This window comes from Vigna unguiculata, chromosome 3 (genome assembly GCF_004118075.2).
Source record: "Vigna unguiculata cultivar IT97K-499-35 chromosome 3, ASM411807v1, whole genome shotgun sequence".
Taxonomy (NCBI): Eukaryota; Viridiplantae; Streptophyta; class Magnoliopsida; order Fabales; family Fabaceae; genus Vigna; species Vigna unguiculata.
Genome location: NC_040281.1, coordinates 26,931,543 through 26,950,757, shown reverse-complemented (window position 1 = coordinate 26,950,757; position 19,215 = coordinate 26,931,543). Strand labels below are relative to the sequence as shown.

The 19,215-nt window shown below is 33.7% G+C and overlaps 1 protein-coding gene across 4 annotated transcripts; it reads right to left on the bottom strand.

Annotated features, from left to right (window-relative positions):
• Nucleotides 1-94: 94 nt before the first annotated feature.
• LOC114178239 lies at nt 95-18,445 on the bottom strand. Of its 4 annotated transcripts, none has more exons than XM_028064035.1 (26): nt 18,039-18,445; nt 17,329-17,441; nt 17,088-17,214; nt 16,371-16,469; nt 16,226-16,294; nt 15,979-16,113; nt 15,837-15,905; nt 14,141-14,196; nt 13,852-14,011; nt 12,984-13,148; nt 12,490-12,574; nt 11,785-12,018; nt 11,584-11,678; nt 11,428-11,470; nt 10,741-10,892; nt 7,371-7,481; nt 6,572-6,640; nt 6,327-6,470; nt 5,776-5,850; nt 5,515-5,691; nt 5,309-5,394; nt 2,271-2,325; nt 1,188-1,313; nt 934-1,047; nt 675-791; nt 95-562 (listed from the first exon to the last, which is right to left on the bottom strand). In XM_028064035.1, the coding sequence occupies exons 1-26, from the start codon at nt 18,147-18,149 to the stop codon at nt 497-499; spliced, it is 2,853 nt and encodes a 950-aa protein (XP_027919836.1). In that variant the 5' UTR covers nt 18,150-18,445; the 3' UTR covers nt 95-496. The 4 variants fall into 4 exon arrangements, with proteins under 4 accessions (XP_027919836.1, XP_027919837.1, XP_027919838.1 ...); XM_028064036.1 differs by having other exon boundaries at nt 16,374-16,469; XM_028064037.1 differs by having other exon boundaries at nt 17,088-17,209.
• Nucleotides 18,446-19,215: the final 770 nt, after the last annotated feature.

Here is a 19,215-nt window from a genome sequence, read left to right as displayed (position 1 = left end):
TAAGGAGTAGCTATTCTTAAATTTTTTTATTTTTTATAATAGGCCTTCCAATGTGAAAAAAAAAAACTGATTATTAAATTTATCAGAACTCCGATTTAAAAAAAGGCAGGTAACTTCTTAAGAAATATCTCAAATTATTTTACAAGTAAATTTAAGTTTTAAAAATTCTTATCTTTGATCTATGAGCATTCGCAGTTCTACAGGCCAGATACCTCAATAATTTTCCAGCAAACAACGAACAGTCCACAATCTGTCATGTGTCTGCTAATACCAGTAGAGCCATTTGCTGAATGCCAGATGATCCTCTTGCTTGTGGTCATTAACGTCTTTAGGTGTGTAGAATCATAATTCTTCCATTGTTCCCTCATTTTTGTCACCAAATTATGTACGTATGGATTAATCAACAATTAACCTTTGATAAAATGTAACCTAAAATCGATGGATTAGTGGCAATAGTTAGTTTATAGACATCATGCAGAAAATTTCCACAAGACCATTATGCCTTCCTTCTTTGATACAGTGAATAACCAACAAGGGCAGACATCAGAACTGTCCATAGGACCTGCCCACAGTATCAAAGTAAACAAAATAATTAAAATAAAACAAGATAAGTACAGTGAATTCAAAGAAAAAAAAATCAGAAAATAGTTTGAAAAATAGAGCTTTGGGAGTACCGTATTTATCGCTAGCCACTTTTCAAGCCTTCTAATCCTTGATTGCATCTCCTCAATAACCCCTTCAATTGGAGAGACTACTCTACCTGATGAGGATTCTGAAGCAGAGCTACTGCCCTGTTTGTGTCAACATAATACCGCTATATGATAATGCCTAAAACTGATATTTCATGCTTGAAATACTTAAAATTAGATGGCTAGTAGTTGATGAAGCCATAAATAAATAAATAAGACTAAAACCTGTTGAGTAAAGGCCTACCTGAGATTGAATAAATTCAACAATCTCTAGCAGCCTTGCTGGTTGTTGAGAATGAATCCCACCAGAAGTTCTTTCAATCCCCGGTAGTCTTTCCAAAATTATTTCAAGGTAACTCTACCAAAGTTAAAAATTAGAACAGTAGAAAGTAACCATTATATAAACATCCATGACATACTTAATACTTAATTGATCCAGGACCTACAATATGCACCAGAAACAAAAGATTAATTACAATAAAGCAAGAAATTTAATACCTTGGTCGTATATGAATTATCCAATTTAAGCATTGAACCAGCTGCGGCTACTGCATCTTTATTAACACCCTTTATCTGAATGTATGGCCCAGGTACATCTTGAAGGTGATCAACCTCAATTAAAATCTACCAAATTAAAACAAAAAATATTCCAATATGCATAAGCAGCAAACTTTAGGACGGCAAACAGAAGTAAAAGAAGCCATACAGCAACAACCACAGTTACTTTTGTAGTTGCATCATGCTCATCTATTACATGGATGTGTGTACGCATATATAACGCAAGTCCAGTATAGTGCAATAGGCTACTGTAATTAGTTTACACCTGTCACTATCTGACAGTTGTATAGTTTGTTAGAATTTCAGCTAGTCTGTTACCTCCTTGTACCCAGCTATATGTAAAGGGAATTTTCTGTAATCAACAATCTAGAAAATAATACACTCTTAGTTTGTACTCTCTCCTTCCCAACATCTTTAACAGAACACTTAGTTATAACTAAGAGCATTTGTCAATTTTTAAATTAAAATTCATTAGTTCTCACCATCAAGTAGTGAGAGCTTGGTGAATATTTTTTTATAATTTATGCTAAGAAATATAATATAGTAGTATTGCCAACTTGCTGAACAACTAGGAAACCCCCAAAATTTGTACGCAGGAACCAAAAGTAATGGGAAAATAAGGGCCACTGTTCAGTCATAGCATTTATAAAATAGAGGTCTAACTGCTATAACCATTCTGAAGTAATTAGGGCTGTCCCGCTGAATCTTGTATCTCTCTTGTTTTCCAAGGATAAATTTTACATTAAAACCCAGTTCTATTATAAGAGAATGATGTTCATATATACTTGGATATATTGACACAATCTTCAGTTGCCTGATTGACATTCACAATGCTTACTCCATGCAGAGCAATTAAATACCAATAACAGTTAAAGAATACATAATCACAATAACAAAATTCAGTCAAGTTTGGGAGAAAAGGAAATCAGGAACAAGTTCATCTCAGCACTGTAAATTCTATCAAATAATTAATGGAAACATGTGTATTCAGTCAAATGTAAGTCATAAGATAAATCAACTGACCTTTCCATCCTGATAGATGAATGCAGACGCTTCAATATAAGCAACTGCTTGATACCTGACAGAAAATGCTACTGATCAATAAATCATCGATAGTAAATAAATATACTAACTGTCAAACAAATAAACAGAAACAAGTGATGGAGTGAAAAATAGTATCCAAGAATTGTGTGATAATATACAAGATTAGTACAGGAGGGCAGTAGTCATAACTATTTATAGGCACTATTTTCTATTTGCTACATATTACAATATCAAGTAATTTGAAATATTTGGAAGTGGGCTTTAAACTTAACTCAACCCTACAAAACCAATTTGTAAGATGAGGTTTGCATCCCCTAATATTTATAATTTCGCCTTAATTTTAGTCAATGTGAGATCTCTAACACACCCTTTTACACTGAAGAATGAACATCTCAAGCATGTGATTAAATATTTGTTGGTAGTCTAACAAGAGTCCAATAGTAGAGGCACAACAGCCCCAATGAACTTAACTTGGATAGACTCAATATATATGATACCAAGTTAACAAGTTGACTTTAAACCTAACTTAATCTCACAAAAATCGGTTTGTAGGGTAAGGTTTGACCGACTTATATCCCAATACCAAACTCCTACCTAATTAGGAGCAACCATTCTCAGATCCTGAGAAGTACATAAGATTAGTTGAAAAATCGAACTAGCATTTCCTTTGCAGTCAGTGTGGTGAGTCAAGTTCTCAACTCCCCATGCGCAAATCATTGGAATGCAATCATTCCTATATTAAAGTACATTAAAGGATCTTCTGGAAAAGGTTTGATATATGGTCACAATATCATACTAAAGTTGTCGGTTATTCAGATGCTGATTGGACAAGATCTCCTTCTAATATAAGGTCCACTTCTAGATATTGTCTCCAATGATGGTAACTTGATCTCTTGGAAGAGGAAGAAACAAAATGTTGTGGCAAAATCGAAGTATAGAAGCAAAATATAAAGCTATGGCCTTAGCCACTTGTGAATTTATTTAGCTTAAACAATTACTTAAAGAGTTACAATTTGGAGATGTTACTCAAAGGAAACTTATATGTAACAATCAGGTTGCTCTTCATATTATTTTCTCTAATCTTAGCTTCCATGAGAGGATCAAACTCATTGAAATTGACATCTTTTGAAATGGTGAACTTATCCAGGAGATTTAAACACTCATAGCCCTTATGTTATGTAGAATAGCTTGCGATTGGAACTCCTCGTTGTATTTTTTATATTGCTAGTCATGGTGAAGACTAAAGAGCTTCATGTAGGGAATTGCAAATTTAAGGGGAGAGGTAGGTAAAATGTTGATAACTCATATTTTGTACTCACATTTATAGTCTCATTGCATCTTCTAAGCGTCCCTTCTTTTCTTATTTCTATTTTTTAGCATGTATATGTATTTTCTGCAATAAATTGAAATTTTTCTAAATACTAGCTATTTTCTGTATTTTTATAAGCAGTCTACTCTGACCTTTGTCTACTGTTTTGTTCATATCTTTTTAGGTAGATGTCCATTTAAGCTGTTTCTTTTTTTATTGGATTCCTTGCTTACAGGACTTTAATTTGGATATATGGAACACACAACATTTGGAGTGCAGAGCTATAAAAAACATCAGTAAATGACTTGTCAGAAGTTGTAGCTTTTTTGTTTAGAAATTCTTTTTTTCTTTGACTATGTAAAAAGGCAAATTGATTCAACTTCGGGTCCATTAGTTTCCCTGTGTTCAGAACATTATATATAGGCTTGAGTTAGTCAGAAAAAGGAATCAATAGGGAGATACGAGTAGAGAAACAATTAGTTGTAATAGTTTAGTCATCTAGCTTTTATATGTTTAGTCATCTAGTCTTTACAATTTCAATATTCTAATCCCTACATTTCCAGTTGTCTACCTGTTACATTTCCTGCCATTCAGTTTTTACATCATCTATTCTTTAGTTTGTTACTTTAATTCCATTTTCTATTGCATTAAACCGAATTTCCTCCCAATCCTAATTTGTCAAAGAAAGAATATCATATAATGAACGCAATTCAGATGTGTTCTCAGGATTAGACCTTGGTTAGCCTATTTACTACATTGTGTTTAAGAGAGAACTTAGTTTTGTTTGAAAACTTGATACGACTTGAGTTTATGAAAGGTACGTAGCTGTGAGAAAGAATTGGTCCCAAAATTTTAGGATAAGAGGCATGGGATAGGAGGGCGAGGCAAAGTCCCACTCTGTGATGGTGTTCTCTCTCATAACTCCACTTTGAAAGGGTGTAGGTGTGAGTGGGGCGCAGGAGGAGCCTGTGAATGGTGCCAAATTGTTGAGTGTGTTATTAACATTAAGTACTCCTTATAATGACTTGGGGAATCATTCCGTAGAACTAACTTTTGAGCTTAAGTTAGGCAACTTTGTTCTTAGTTCAATATAGTAACATGTCATCAAAGTCCCTTCTAGTACATTCTCACTTAGAATATGCTATTAGTAGGTCATAATTAAGACTTTGTGTCAGTCAGGTCACTTATTATAACTTCCTACTACAAATTTCACACTCCATATATCCTATATTAGGCATAAAAGGAGTGTACTATCAATCTCACATTAATTAGGAACATGGAAATACAGCTGTACTGCAAATCATGACTTGAGTAACCCTTCCCTCCTGAGCTAGCTTTTGTGGTTGTGTAAGGCCTAGTCTGTTCACAGTTCTCATAGCATATAGAGATATCATTTACCATTGGTGTTTTATCCTCCCTTACTACCGTGAATTACTTTTTCCTTCTGCCTACCAAGTTGATGGCAGCATAGGGAATTTTATCTTTTCCCAATGCTTAAATCATGCAAGTGACTAACAGCAATGTTAATCAGATTCCCTTTCTTTTAATATAGAAACATAGAATCAGGACAACATCAATAAAAATCTAGACATGCTACTAGCAGACTATTCACACTCTATTAACACAAAAACTTAATCCATCAAACATAGTAGTCATACATTTATTGGAAATGTATATATAATATATTTTGCATTGAATTTTGGCTTACCCAAGATTAAGAAGGCCAGCAACCGTACTAATGCTAATATCAAAATCCACTTTGGGCTGAATGATAAAGTTCCCTTCTTTGATGGGCTGACACGTGAACAAGATAACAAAATTTGTTTAGTAGAATACATCATGAAAATGCCATAGTATCAGCTATGTGTATAATTTATGTTAAGCTATCATCAACAAGAAAATAATGTTCCCAACCTCTCGTATCAGCAACGCAAATCTGCCTTCACATATTCTGACTCGAATACAGTCACTGTCTCTCAACTGTCCATTAGAAGGGATCCCAGGAAGCCTAATATAGATGTCAATAAATTTCTGCACCGAACTGCAAAATTTTGCTGAATCAAGAATTGCAACAATATCTTGATATGCTACCTGTAATTTATTACTATATTTTCAGCAAACATATTGAACAAAACCTTGTCACACAATATATGTGTGTGTAGAGTTAAAACTTACTTTTTTGTTACTCTTTAATACAAATAATGAACTCTCAGGAGAAAGCACAGGGTCAAAATCATTTCGAATTTTAAGCTGCAACAAGACAACATTAAATAACGTGTCATATACTTATCGATTATCCAAAAGGAAACAATTCGCTAATCATGATAAAATGAAAACTGAGACACTACTACAACAAAAGGGTGACTGGTGAGTGCAGCAAATAGAAAGAGTGGACTGCAAATATCAATTAAAATAACCAACCTATACATTATTATTCACATATACATATAGGGAGACAGGACAGTCATCATGGATGAAGCCGAAGTTTTTCACAAAATTAACAGAGATACAAATTTTTTAAGTAGGCATAGTTAGAGAGCATTGTAAAAGGCAAGGAAGTGTACTTCTTGTTTACATGGAAACGTTGATGGTTAAACTGAAAAATCTAAAATAACCAAGGCTTTAAAATATAAAAACTTGTCAGTTTACATGAAATCGATAATGGTTTAACCATTAGTTCAAAAGCAGTTTTAAAATATCGGGGGAAATGCATACGATCCACTAACATGTGCATGAACAAGATGAGGTTCGATAAGCTGCTGGAACATGGGAAACACTGTCATCATGATCTCATTTTGAGAAATAAAGCATCCCACTCTACTCTTATCCCTTTGAACTCGGGAAATCAAATGTGAATGAACACCTCCAACCTGTTCCAAATAAGAAAATCAAAGTAAGAGGCCTTCTTAGCTCCACAATAATAAAATATAAATGAAACAGAAAAGGGCCTTCATCGAGGACTCATTCTTACAACAGCAATCCACAAGTCAAGCGATATTCGGATATCAGGATGCAAAGCAAAGACGCCTTCAAATATAATCTGGTCAAAATTAACAAATGGACTCTCAAGAACCACATTGAAACAATTACATAAAGAACTACCATAACAGGACTAGCAAACTATATCAGGATTTCAGCATACAGATAAACTATATATAATGTCAAGCTATCATACATACATGTTTTTGGTGTCCTTGATTTCTGAAAAAACTAAGAAACAAGTAAAAGTGGGTAGTGGGGGGAGACAACTTTGTATATGAAGTGTAAATGGTGGGCAAATCAATTGCTATATCCCCTACCCCAGTTTGACGTGGGATGTAAAAGAAGCAGAAAGCACACTGTACTGCAGTCAGTACTATGGTGAATGACTCCATTTACCAGATCAATAGTGACTTCATTCTACGGAGGCACTTTTAGCACAAGCACAAAAGCCTGCAAGCTATGAAGCGTTAAGCGCTAACACCATATGGAAACTCCTTAGCAGCTATTGACATAAACTTCTCTGACCAAGTGATCTGAAGTTAAAATTTTGCTTTCCAGTGTTCTACATAAAATATATATCAGCAAAAGGTTTAAGCAAGCTTTCATTTTGTTCGAACTTTAAGGTCAAGGAGCACTTAATTCAAAATCTACTAAGATATCTTTTCATGAAAACAAAAAGTGCAATGAAGAAATTACTTTTCAACTTTAGGCTATATAATTAAATCTCACAAGAAAAGTCAGTACAGAGACAAAATCTTAGGCCCTTGGGGCGCTAGTTAATAACTGACCACTCCACAATCTTCAGAAACCTCAAGCTCCTTGAAACCATTCCGAGCACCACTTTCCAAATCAAATATAGGTACTTTTGTTCTTTGGCCATTTCTTATGTCATCAATGTTCTGCAAGGGAACCGAGAACAAGAAAGTTTAGTAAGTTTAAGGCAAAGAGATATTACCATCAACTTCTTTCCTGGTGAATATAGATATTACCACCATCTTATTTGGGCAACAAATGGAGAAAGCAAAGAAATAAAGAATTTTTCAATAATGCAAAAAAAAAATGTTAAACAGTTTCAAGACACAATTAGGAAATAAGTAACTACTAACAACAAACTTTGAAGCAGGAATAACAAAAGAGACGTCCAAAAAGTTTTTGGACAGTGACAAATAGAGCCTCTGCACGAGAATAACACTTTAATCACTAAATGAATTTATTATAGTTTTGGTTTTTGATAGTGCTCCAAAATACCTTTTCATCCAAACACTAGCTTCATTCAGGTGTCCATATGAATAAATTTGTCTATGAACACTTATAGGTGAAGAAAATAAGAAAGTAAATTGAATTGAGCATTTCTATAAGATAAAATAAAAGTTGTGCAAGTTGATTTTATCTTTGGGAAGAAGTTTGATTTATTTTTCATTTTAACTTAAAATATTATTATTTTCAAGTGTTTGTAAGGAAATTTATCTAAATTTACTAGGATAAAGATTCTTTGTAGTTATTTTAGAAGAAAATATTTTTAGTGTATGGAAACAAGAAAGCAGTAGAAGCAATGTAAAATGACAATCATACCCATTGTTAGACACATTCATATTAGAAACCCCTAGCTTCACATTCATGTTAGACTCTCCGAGCTTCATTGATAAAATTTAACTTATAATGATTGAACTTCTATACCAACAAATATCAGAATATCGCAATAATTAGATAACCTGTGGCATTTTATTGTGTCTACATTGAATCATGCCAAGTTCTAAAACATCAATTCTCTCTTTTAATTTAAGATTTATTTCATGTTATTTAATAGAATGCACAATAACTGTGTTGCATCATAGAAGATTCACATTTGTCATATCCTTGTGATACGATCTTGAAGAGTCTTTTAAATTTTCTTTGTAGTTTTTATCTTTTATTAAATATAGAAAATAATAATTTATATAATGGAGATTAAATGCAGTATTAGAGGGTATTAAATATTAGTTATTGAGAATTAATGTGAAATTCGAGTCTTGCCTAAGTCATCCTATAAAAGGATGCATTTGTAATATATGGAGATATATGAATTTATCAGTAAAATGAGGTTTCTCTTTGGGAAAACCATTTGGAGATATGAGTTATAAGAACCCTAATTTTGATCTTATCAAGGTAACTTGTGGTGATTAATCCCATGACTTATCACTCACATTCTCATTTTTCTTGAATGTGACGTCAAAATCCTTCTCGAAACTAAATATCAGACCGGTCCTACCCTTGGTTTATCATCACCTTGTGCCCATGATTTATAAACTGTGAAGCTCAAATGTGGCCCAGAATAGGCGGTTCCATGTGTGAGAACCCAGTAGGATGCAAATGTGGCATGCCAGCAGTGCCCAACACAGCCCACCAAACCTCAGCATTGCCGACTCACGGGAAACACCAATGACAGGACCGTCCCTCATTTGGTTTTTACAAAAAAAAATAAATAAATCATGTTACAAAAAGAAAGAAAAGAGAGAAACATTCTCTCTTCCCTCTTCACCTTCACGCAAGAAAGAAACCAAAATGATTCACACCATTCCATCCTGGCAAGTAGTGAGCAATTCCACACAGCCAAACAGTGCTTCGTGGTGACAATTGTAGTGTTTATTGTGACGCCTTTTCTCTCCACTCCTGTAATCAACTTTCATTTTTATCCTCTCGCTGCACTCCAATTGAATTATTTTATTTTATTTCCCTTCCACTGCCTCTCCATAGTTTTATGACTTTTTTTATTAGTTTAAAGGAGTCTTATTTTGATTTCAATACCACAAACAGATGCCAACTGATGAAATGTGATACCTTAGTAATTTAGACTTAGTTATTACCATATCAACATATAATCTTGTTGTCATATACATACACACACATGTGTGTGTCGTGTTCTCATGTCTTATGTATTTTTATTTTGCTATGTACTCATGTCCATCCAATTTTGCGCTATATATTATAAAGTATATGTGTCATTCTTGTGCTTTGTAGATGAAAAATGGAGCCTTTTTATAACACTTGTCATTCTTGACCTTGGACCACAATAAAATTTCATAGTAATGAATTTATTAGAAATTTTATTTTTAATAGAACAGTGTAAATTTTTATCCATATAGTTTGCTCACTTCTAGTGGGATAAAGCTTCACTGTTATAACTACAGCAGAAGAACAAGGATAGCAGACAGGGACCATAATTTCTATCCTACAACTAGCAGATCCTTTCTAATGCCACAATTTTTATCAGTGTAATGCAACCATGAAGGAAGTCACGACTAAAATGCTTATCTCAAATGATGTGGTACTCTTACTAGAGTATAGAGTTTTACCCCCTGTAGTTTTTCTTAGAATCTCTGTATTTTCAGTTTTTAAGTCAGTTGGCTGTTCATCTATCTAACTGAAAGCTATGAGTGGTAGTTGTTTGAAGTCTCCTGGGAGTTAGTTTCCTTTCTTAGCTATATATATCTATATTACAACAATCAATGTTGTTGTAATAATTCTTTCCCCCAGGAGTAAAATCAAGCTTCAATTCTCTGAAACTCTATGAACCTTAATAACTCCAAATTAGCACTAAGTATCAATCAAATATTTATATAAGGTTTCAAACTTACAAATATAAAATAAACAGTGAGAAAATTATTCAAAATTAAAAAACAACTTTTTTAAAAAGAGTCTTTCCTTTGCTTCAAATCCTTAACTTCCACTGATTTTTAGATGTAATTAATGGCATTGTATTACAGAGTTGGATTGTTATATTATTCGGGGATAAGAGTTTTGGGCAATTGACAGGACAAGTTTTGGAGCAATCGCTACGACATGTAGACTCTGTCAAATTACACACACAAAGCTCATAAGTAGATCAAGTCTAACGAGAGTTTGTCCCCAACCATGCAAAGGTTTACATCTTCTAAAGCAAATGCTTCATATTAAGTTGTTCATTACTTCAAACCATGAAGTAGGGTAATTAATGGGAACTAAAAATAGTGACACTAAATTAACATATCATGGTAAAAATAATTACTAAAAGAGATTGATTCCTCAGAAGAAATAAAACCATTTTTATTCATAAAAAGTAATGTGTGTGAACGTGTGACATCAATCAATATTATGCAGAGTGACCCAATCAAATGCATCTAAACTGCTCAATTACCTTACCTTAGATAGCAAAGATAAATCAAGTGCGTTGAAGTCATCATATTTAAAATCCTTTACTTGTTTATAATAGCTTTCCAGGGAAACTACTTCACAACCAATTATATTTGCCATTTTATGAGCCAAACTAGTCTTCCCAGACCCACTTGGACCTCCTGAAAAGCACAACTTCTCCATGATAAGTGATTCTATCAGAACTACTGCTGTTAAAAATGCATGCTGAGACTGAGATGAAGCAAAATTGATTCAGCATTATTCAGTACAGCAGTAATCAAAAGAAAAGGCCCGATATGACTTTTACATCCACATTCATGTCGAAATCATTAGACTAAAATATTTATTAATAAAAGGCTCAATTTTGGCTTATGAAACAGGAGTGGGACATGGGGCTTAAGGTGATCTGCACTTGAGTCAAGTTATCGACTCCATTTCCTGTTAAGAAATTTGAGATAGCAATATTTTGATTCAGCTCAATTAGTTTCCAGCTTTATCAGCAAGCATGTGAAGAACCAACCTGGTATTTCTAAAACGATAATAGCTAAAGTGACTTTCATTTATCTTTAAATGCCTCCTTATATAAATTATATCAGTGTGAAGTCTTTTCCTCTTAAATATTTGTGCGCTAATGGGGATAGGCAACAACTACAAACAACCGAAGGAGGACGCTGTATCAAGAAATGTCCATATTACCAATTCCAACTATGACTGGGAAACCTTTATTCTCCAACAATGCCTGGAAAATAAGCAAATAGGATTCCATCAAACACATAAATATGAATGTCCTATGGAATTGTAATCTTCAAAACATAAGACAAAGAAGAAATTTCCAAGCCTTTTGCTCCTTACTTGTATTGCTTGAACAGCCAAAAGCAATCCCCTGTCCAAGTCAAATGAATCAGGCATTGGAGCAAGCCTAATACTATCCCTGAAAGATGAAGGATCTGTGGTTGCTTCATGAGAGAAGTCTTAATATAAAGGAAATTTTAAATAAACATGTAGAAAATTATCTACAAAATTATTTGCATCCTCCAATTCAAGGAAAAATACCTAGGACTGAATTGTCAGGCTGGGAGGAATCTGAAGATATGAACTGCCATGCAGCCACAACAGGTTCCATTTTAGATTTTGTTGGGGATCGAGTCCATGGCTGGGGTAAATCCTCAAGCCCAGTAACAACATTAGGAGTAACGCGGATTGGCTTTGGGGCAATGATCGCTGTTTCTTGACTACCAGCCACAGTAGTATTAGACACAAGTGGTGGAGTACTAAGACGAGGTACACCTGCAAATGGAAGTGAGAAGTTGAATACAAGTAAATGCAACTTCTCTCCAATTTGTAATCTATAACTATAATATATCTATAATGTAAATCTATAACTACAACAAAGCGAATATCCCTTTCTGCTCTCCACATTTTATTGGACCCTTTATGCTTTGACAATTCTCTAAACCATTCACTGCACAATATTTGCTTCTTTTATAGCCTCTTGTCAAATTAATTATATTGAACTGTTTTAAAAAAGATTACATATGTGTACAGATGTTCCTGTCTTTGCACTAGTCTAGACAATTAAGATAATCTACTGGAAATAAACAATTCAAGTAGTCATGAAGGTAATTGGCCATATGTTGTCCTCACACTCTTCAAAACACTATTTTCATGTTGTAGCAGTTATCATCACTTGTAAGGAAAACAACTGAATTAACTAAATGTGCATAAACTATATTAAAGGGAGAGCATCCCAATCCCTACCTTTTCTCTCCAGAATCATTTCCAGATATGATTTGGTAATCCAAGGTCCATCAATACCCATCCTTGATGCTTCCGTTCCAACAGTCTGAGATTTTTTTTTCCATTTTTCAGATAAGTAACTCACCATATTATCAACCAGACAAGGCTTAATCAGACTGAGCAGAAAGTAAAAAAAAAAAAAAAATACTATTTAACAAAATGGAAGAAACCATGGAAAGTCTTTCATATAAGAAATTGTAAAAACAAAAAAGAGTTCACAGTGCAAGGATAAAAAATCCTCAAAAATGAGAAAACAAGGTATTTTAAATGTGATATAAGGATTAACCCTTATTTATACTACTATGACTAGACCCTTGATAAAAAAAAAGAAACAACAATAAGTATAATGAAATCTACAATAAGATGCTTTACATAAAATACATGGTGACTGGTGAGTCCTCAAAACGATTGCATTTTACATAGAACATGTCTAATGGGATCAGAAAAAACTATACCTTTCTATTAGTTCCTCTCATCACCATAAATGTCTCACCAAGAACATCAATGGTCTCAAAAGAGATGGTAACCTTGCCATTATTGACAGTTGTCGATGCACGCTTATAACTAACCACAACAGTATACCCAAGAGCCAACAGCCCACCCAATGTCATTCGACCAACCTTTTTCAATATAAAATCATAAAAAGCAAAAAAATATCAGCTAAAAGGAGTAAGTTCATTTTTTTCATGATGGATAACAAGTTTAAAGGAATAAAATGTCAAAAGAAGTGTCAGCAATTATCTTTGGTAATCAGGATCAATTAGTATCATGTATATCTTGTAACTTCAGCTTGACAGAACAAATATATCTTGGAAAACTGAAACGGTATACCATTATGTTTTGCCTTTTCCTCACTATTCAAATTGCAGTCATAACATTGATATATTGGTACAAAACGAAGAAGTTATCCAAAATTTAAATTCTAAATAGTGCTCTTTAGGAAGGATTGAAGTTCAAACTTCCTAGAATTATTGAAAGGGGCAGCATCTAAGTCATGGGCAAGGAGGAGTTAATGAGTTAAATATATAGGAGGAAGTAAAGGGAAAGGGGGATGGATATATGTTCATTTGTAGATTGAGCATTGGCTCTTTTTGAAAGGAAAAATCATTCGTAAAGAGGAAATCCTTGCACGATATTTCTCTCCTATTTCCTGTTCTGTTCTTCTTAATAAAATATTTCTTTTCTTTCTCATTCAATTATTGGTTCCTAACAACATGTCAACTGCTAACTGTTTTAATGTTGCCTATCGAGCTTGAAGGGCACATCTCACTCATCTTGCTAATATTTTGTTTTCATTAGAAAGGAAACGGAAAACATCCATACCTCAAATTCAGCTTTAGGCCTGATAATGAAATTCTTGTCGACAATCCTCTGGTCACCAAGTGATAGATAATATCTAATTCCAGACTGCCGCACTTTGATCCAATCATTTATCCTTGCTTCTTCACTAGATGAAGGCGGTCTAAGGTACATTTCAATAAAACTGAAAACAACGCAAATTTCCAGTGAAAAAATTTTAAGTCCCACATATTAGAACAGTTGTTAGAAACATCTAAATATAAAATTAACCAGTTACCACCAAACTCATTCTTTCCACAATCAAAATACTAACTTGTCTGTTTGGGCTTCATTTCCTTGAAAAGCGGAACCTGAATGTCCATCTGTAGACTGTCACAAAACATTTAAGTTAAAAACGAGTCTTTGAGTCAAACACAAAGGTGGACACACAAATACTAGAAAAATAAGACTGAAAAGATATTTGCAAAAGTTATTCTAAATTGAGACAGGAGATTATATTAACAATAAAAGGACACGCAGATGCATCCATGCTTGCTTTATATTAACAACTATCAGGGAACTCTAAGTTAAACATTCCCTTTTTTTACTGATCTCTAATAATCTAACATGCAAAATTATGAGTTTGTGACACAATAACCAGTGAAAAAAACCAGAAAAGCAAAGCAGATAATCTAATAACAGACAATGGAGAGGCAAAGAATGAATAGCATAGACTTAACAGCCAAAGGATGACCATTCTAAGATATACTGTTGAGAAGTCTCACACCCCCTACCTCAGATCTTGGGGTGTAGCTTATATATTTGTTGGACAACTTTGGTTAAGGCCAATTGGTTTTGAAATGAAATCTAACTTGATATCAGAGCCTAAGCCTCATCATGGTAAATCACCTATTCTGGTAGGCCCATCTGTTTGGCAAATACCTATGGAGGGGTAGGGTGTAGCTTATGTACTTGTTGGAAAACTTCACTTGATGCTAATTGGTTGCGATGAAATTTAACATTATATCAAAGCCTGTAGTTCCTCTTAGTCAGTCACCTATTCTGGTAGACTTATCTATTCTAGAAAACATCTATGGAGGGAGTGTTGCAAAGTCCCACATCGCCTACATAAATCTTGGGGTGCAACTTGTGTGTGTGGATGTGCGCATGCTTGTGTTGAACAACTTCACTTAACGCCAATTGGTTTTAAGAAGAAATCTGACTTATTTATACTGTTGGGTGGTTAAAATGGAGAAGGAAGAAAAAGTTATATTTGATAAAAAAAAAAAAAAAATAACATCATGCTCAAAGGGTATATTATTTTACTACCAAATAACCAATTATACTCAGATTTCGAATGTTAGGCTTTAAAGGGACGAGAAAATAGTACAAGCAGCATAAATGAGAATGTTAAGAAAGATGCATCATCACACTACAAAGGACAAGATACGGAATTAATGTAGTTGGGGAAATATTAATGTGTTATCTATCCACAAAAGATGACAGGAAATCAATTCAGATGTTTTGGACATGTGCAAGGAAGATCACCAGATGCACAAGTGAAAAGAATACACTGCATCGTTTCTAATGTTGTGAAAAGTGTAGGAAACAAGAGAGCATGGACATTGGAGAAAATAATTAAAAGGAATTTCATTTAACTGACCTCACCAAGTAAGATAAAGTTATTTTTGTTATTGTGTAAAAATTTCAAAAAAAGAAAAACTATCCTTTTCATTCATTTTATTAAACTTTAAAAACTAATTCAAGAAGAAATTTGATAAAGGGAAAAAAATATTCAAGCCATGAAAGAGTAAAGCTTAAAATTTCATATTATTTAAACAGGTCATGCTCAAATTTTTAATTTAGCTCATTTAAATGAATTAAGCATGAACAAACCAAACTTGAGCTTCAAGTGCTCAACTTAGCTAGACAGACTTGTTTGAACCTTTAGCAATAGACAACTAATGGAAAATAAAGTCCACTTGTAGGAATTATAATCATTAGTACTAATGTATAGGTCACAGACACACCTCACTTCTGCATTTGACCTTGTAGATTGCCTCTCTGAATGATGAGACAAAGCTGTTATTAATTCTGATCTGCCAAAGAAGGGCAGAGGAAATTAAAATATTAGCGATGAAATCTAGAGTTGAGAATAAAAACAGGACTAACCTGTGCATGATGAAGATCTGGCTCAATGTGTTTCCTAAACAGTGGAAAAATGCTATCTATAAGGTAATCCAGTGAACAAGAATCTCCAATGTCGTAGCGAACTTTAGAAAGCAAGCTAAAATGTACACCACCAACCTGATTTATCAGAAATGCATGCTCTGTATTATTTTGAAACTTCTAAGCAATTGATAACATAATGATGGGAACAAAGTCATTGCAATATTAAGAAAAGAAAAGAACAACTTACCACAGCAACTCGAATGTCCAGTAAAGACCGCAGTTTTGCATGCAATGCATATGTGCCGTCAACTATTACCTGAAACCAATTGTATAAAAAGGAATAAAAAAGTGAAACACGGAACTCCTCCAAAACTTCAATTAGCATAGGCTACCACCCCAGATGAAGCGCTCTTTATTGCTTTATAGCCAACACGCTTCTTTTGCTGATAGTCAAACTTTGGGATTAATGTATCCTTGCCTTTAGTCAAATCCTAATTATAACAGAAGCTCATTAACAAACCATGAAATAAAAAGAAAAAAAAAATAAACAAAAGCAACAAACAAGACTCGTTTGCATTGCTTACCAAAACCATAAGCTAATCCTGGGCAGTACATGTTATATTGACACATGATCTAATTTGTTTCATTCCAAAAAGACAAACATGAAAATAATTACTTAACCAACAATCTTTATTTTTTTTTTTTCATCTTTTGGTGTTCTTTGTTTCAGTCAGAATCAGCTCATAGGACTGCTGAATTTTACCAACATATAAAGCTACAAAAGGCCAAAAAGTAAAGCATTCAAAGCCATCATAAGATCGGCCTTGCAAACACATCAGGACCTGTTAGAATAGGCTTACTTAAATGTTGTTCTACGTTGTACCTGTCTGTACCTAGGGTCCTAGATGTGTTTTTACTTGTTTTCTACTGTTTTCTCTCTCATTGTATCTCAAATTAATCTACAAATTATACATATAAATGTGAGAACCTAAGAGAGTCTTGAAAAGCACTCTGAAATATATTTTCTCTCTTTACATTTTTCTCAAGTATATAAAGGATAGCCAGATCAGCATTTAAGGCATGGTAAAGTAACAGAAGCAAATTCAAACCTCAAGATTCTTGATCAGCGTATCAAAATCTATAGAATCCACATCATTCCCTTCATCAACCCCATGACGGTAATTCCCCATTGAAATAACGGTACAACCAATAACAGATGCCACCTTTTCTGCTAAGCTTCAGGAACCACAAAATCGAAAAAACAAATGAGGATAACTAAGGCAGCTGAGCATACATACTTTAGCAAAACATATTCAAAATAATGCATTGACAACACTATCAACACCTTACCTTGTTTTACCAGATCCACTTGGACCACCAATGCCAACAGTAACAAGGCCATCCTTTTTCTCTCGGAGTTCTTGAATAGATTTTACCAACAAATAACATCCATGATCAAAAGACTGCACCACATCCACGTATTAGCAACACTTACCACAAATTTCATTAATCATGAAAAATTAAGCACGCAAAAAAAGCTCAATATACATGAATAGCAATACCATTCAAACTTCAAATGTTACAAACAATAAATAAACACATGATAACAGTAAACTGGTACCATCATTAAAATCAATTTTACCAATGCATCCTCACCGATATGTAAAAGTTCAACACACATTAACACCAATACCATTCAAAATATAAATTTCGTCACAATAATAAGCAAAACTCTGTCTTTCTGTCTCGTCTAAAATAAGATGACAGTGAAGTGGAGTGATTATGTAAAAATGATACCAATTCTACTTTTCAGCACTTATGTGTTTGCTGATACTAAAACTATCAGGTGATTAAAAATAAAAAACACAGCCTAAAAAATGAAGTTTCGAACCCTAAAATTATGTCAGGGAGGGAAAACATAAATTTCAAGGGACAAATATGCATACGCCAAACTCGGTTAATCCAAATTGCAAACAATTTCGAACAAAAGCTATAATGAGAGAGAAAATGGAGAAAGCAAGAATAAAAAAGGAGATGAGATTGCTGCATGCTACATATACCACATGGAGAGGGAGAGATTGGAGGATGGAAGACGAAGAAGTCGAAGGCTGTTGTTGGAAGTAATCGCGTCCTCCTTCATGGAACACTCGCTGAACAACTTCATCATCCATTTTCGTTCTGTTCTCGATCAATCAACAACCCTGTCTCTTTCTTTCGGCAGCTTGCTGCTTGTGAGTGTGAGAGAGAGGAATCAATCTTTGGTACGGTGGAGTGTGTATTGCGATGGAATCTATCGGAAAAGGAGAATACGAATTCTTATTTTTATTGTTATTGTTTTTCGGTTGGTGCCGGAAAAATAAAAATATACAATTAATTTGGAATTTTCAGTTTTCGTGAGAGTGGGTGTATGTGCCTTGCACCACCCAGTTCTCACCTAATGCACGTCTTTCCCTTCGTGCACGCTTTTTTTTAATTTTTATTTTCACTGCACTTGCTGAAAAATTCAGTTTTATGTTCTTGCTTCACTCGCGTCTCAACAACATGCTTGTTTGTTTTTTTATTTTTTTTTTTCTTTCTGATTCGTTTCTTTGTCCTCTTTTGCTTTATTTTCTCTTTCACGGTTCCTTTGATAAAGAAACGGATGCAAAGAAAAATAAATAACGGAACTTTTTTATTGTACTTGAACTTGTAAGTTTTATAATGTTATTTAATTTGTAAAAAAAATTCACAAATTTGTGAATAATTAATTTAATTGATTTTATAAATTTTAAGATTAACCTCTTGGATAAATGCTTAAAACACTCGTTCTATTTATTTCTCTTATTCAAAGAAAGATTTTCTTAAGCAATGGTTGCATGAACAATGTCTTTGTTTTAGAAATAAAGTCTGTTAAACGATGTTGCTTAAGCTGAGATCTTCTATAAATAATCAGTAAATAGTTATATTAGAGATGGCTTTTTATAGTTCATAAGTTATTGAAAAATGTATAAGTAGTACGCAAATGCATTTTAAAACATATTTCTCTCTAATATTTTGTTTATTTATCACTATAAGAATAACGGAAAAGGGAATTTTTTTTCTATAGCATAATAAAATTTCGACAATTGTTTTAGGGAGTCCATTAATTCCTGTGCTTCATCTACTCGAATTTCAACTTTGCCCTCGGTTGTTTTATTTGAAAGTTGTCTCCTTCTTGGAGACTGATTTGGTGTGGTTACTCCTATAAGTATCGGTGGA

Coding starts and splice junctions, on each gene's coding strand:
- LOC114178239 (XM_028064035.1), bottom strand. CDS start 18,149: ATGGATGATGAAGTTGTTCAGCGAGTGTTCCATGAAGGAGGACGCGAT. Junction 16,470..17,087: donor CGCTGATCAAGAATCTTGAG/GTTTGAATTTGC, acceptor TGTTATAATTAG/GATTTGACTAAAGGCAAGGA. Junction 563..674: donor AGTGGCTAGCGATAAATACG/GTACTCCCAAAG, acceptor TACTGTGGGCAG/GTCCTATGGACAGTTCTGAT.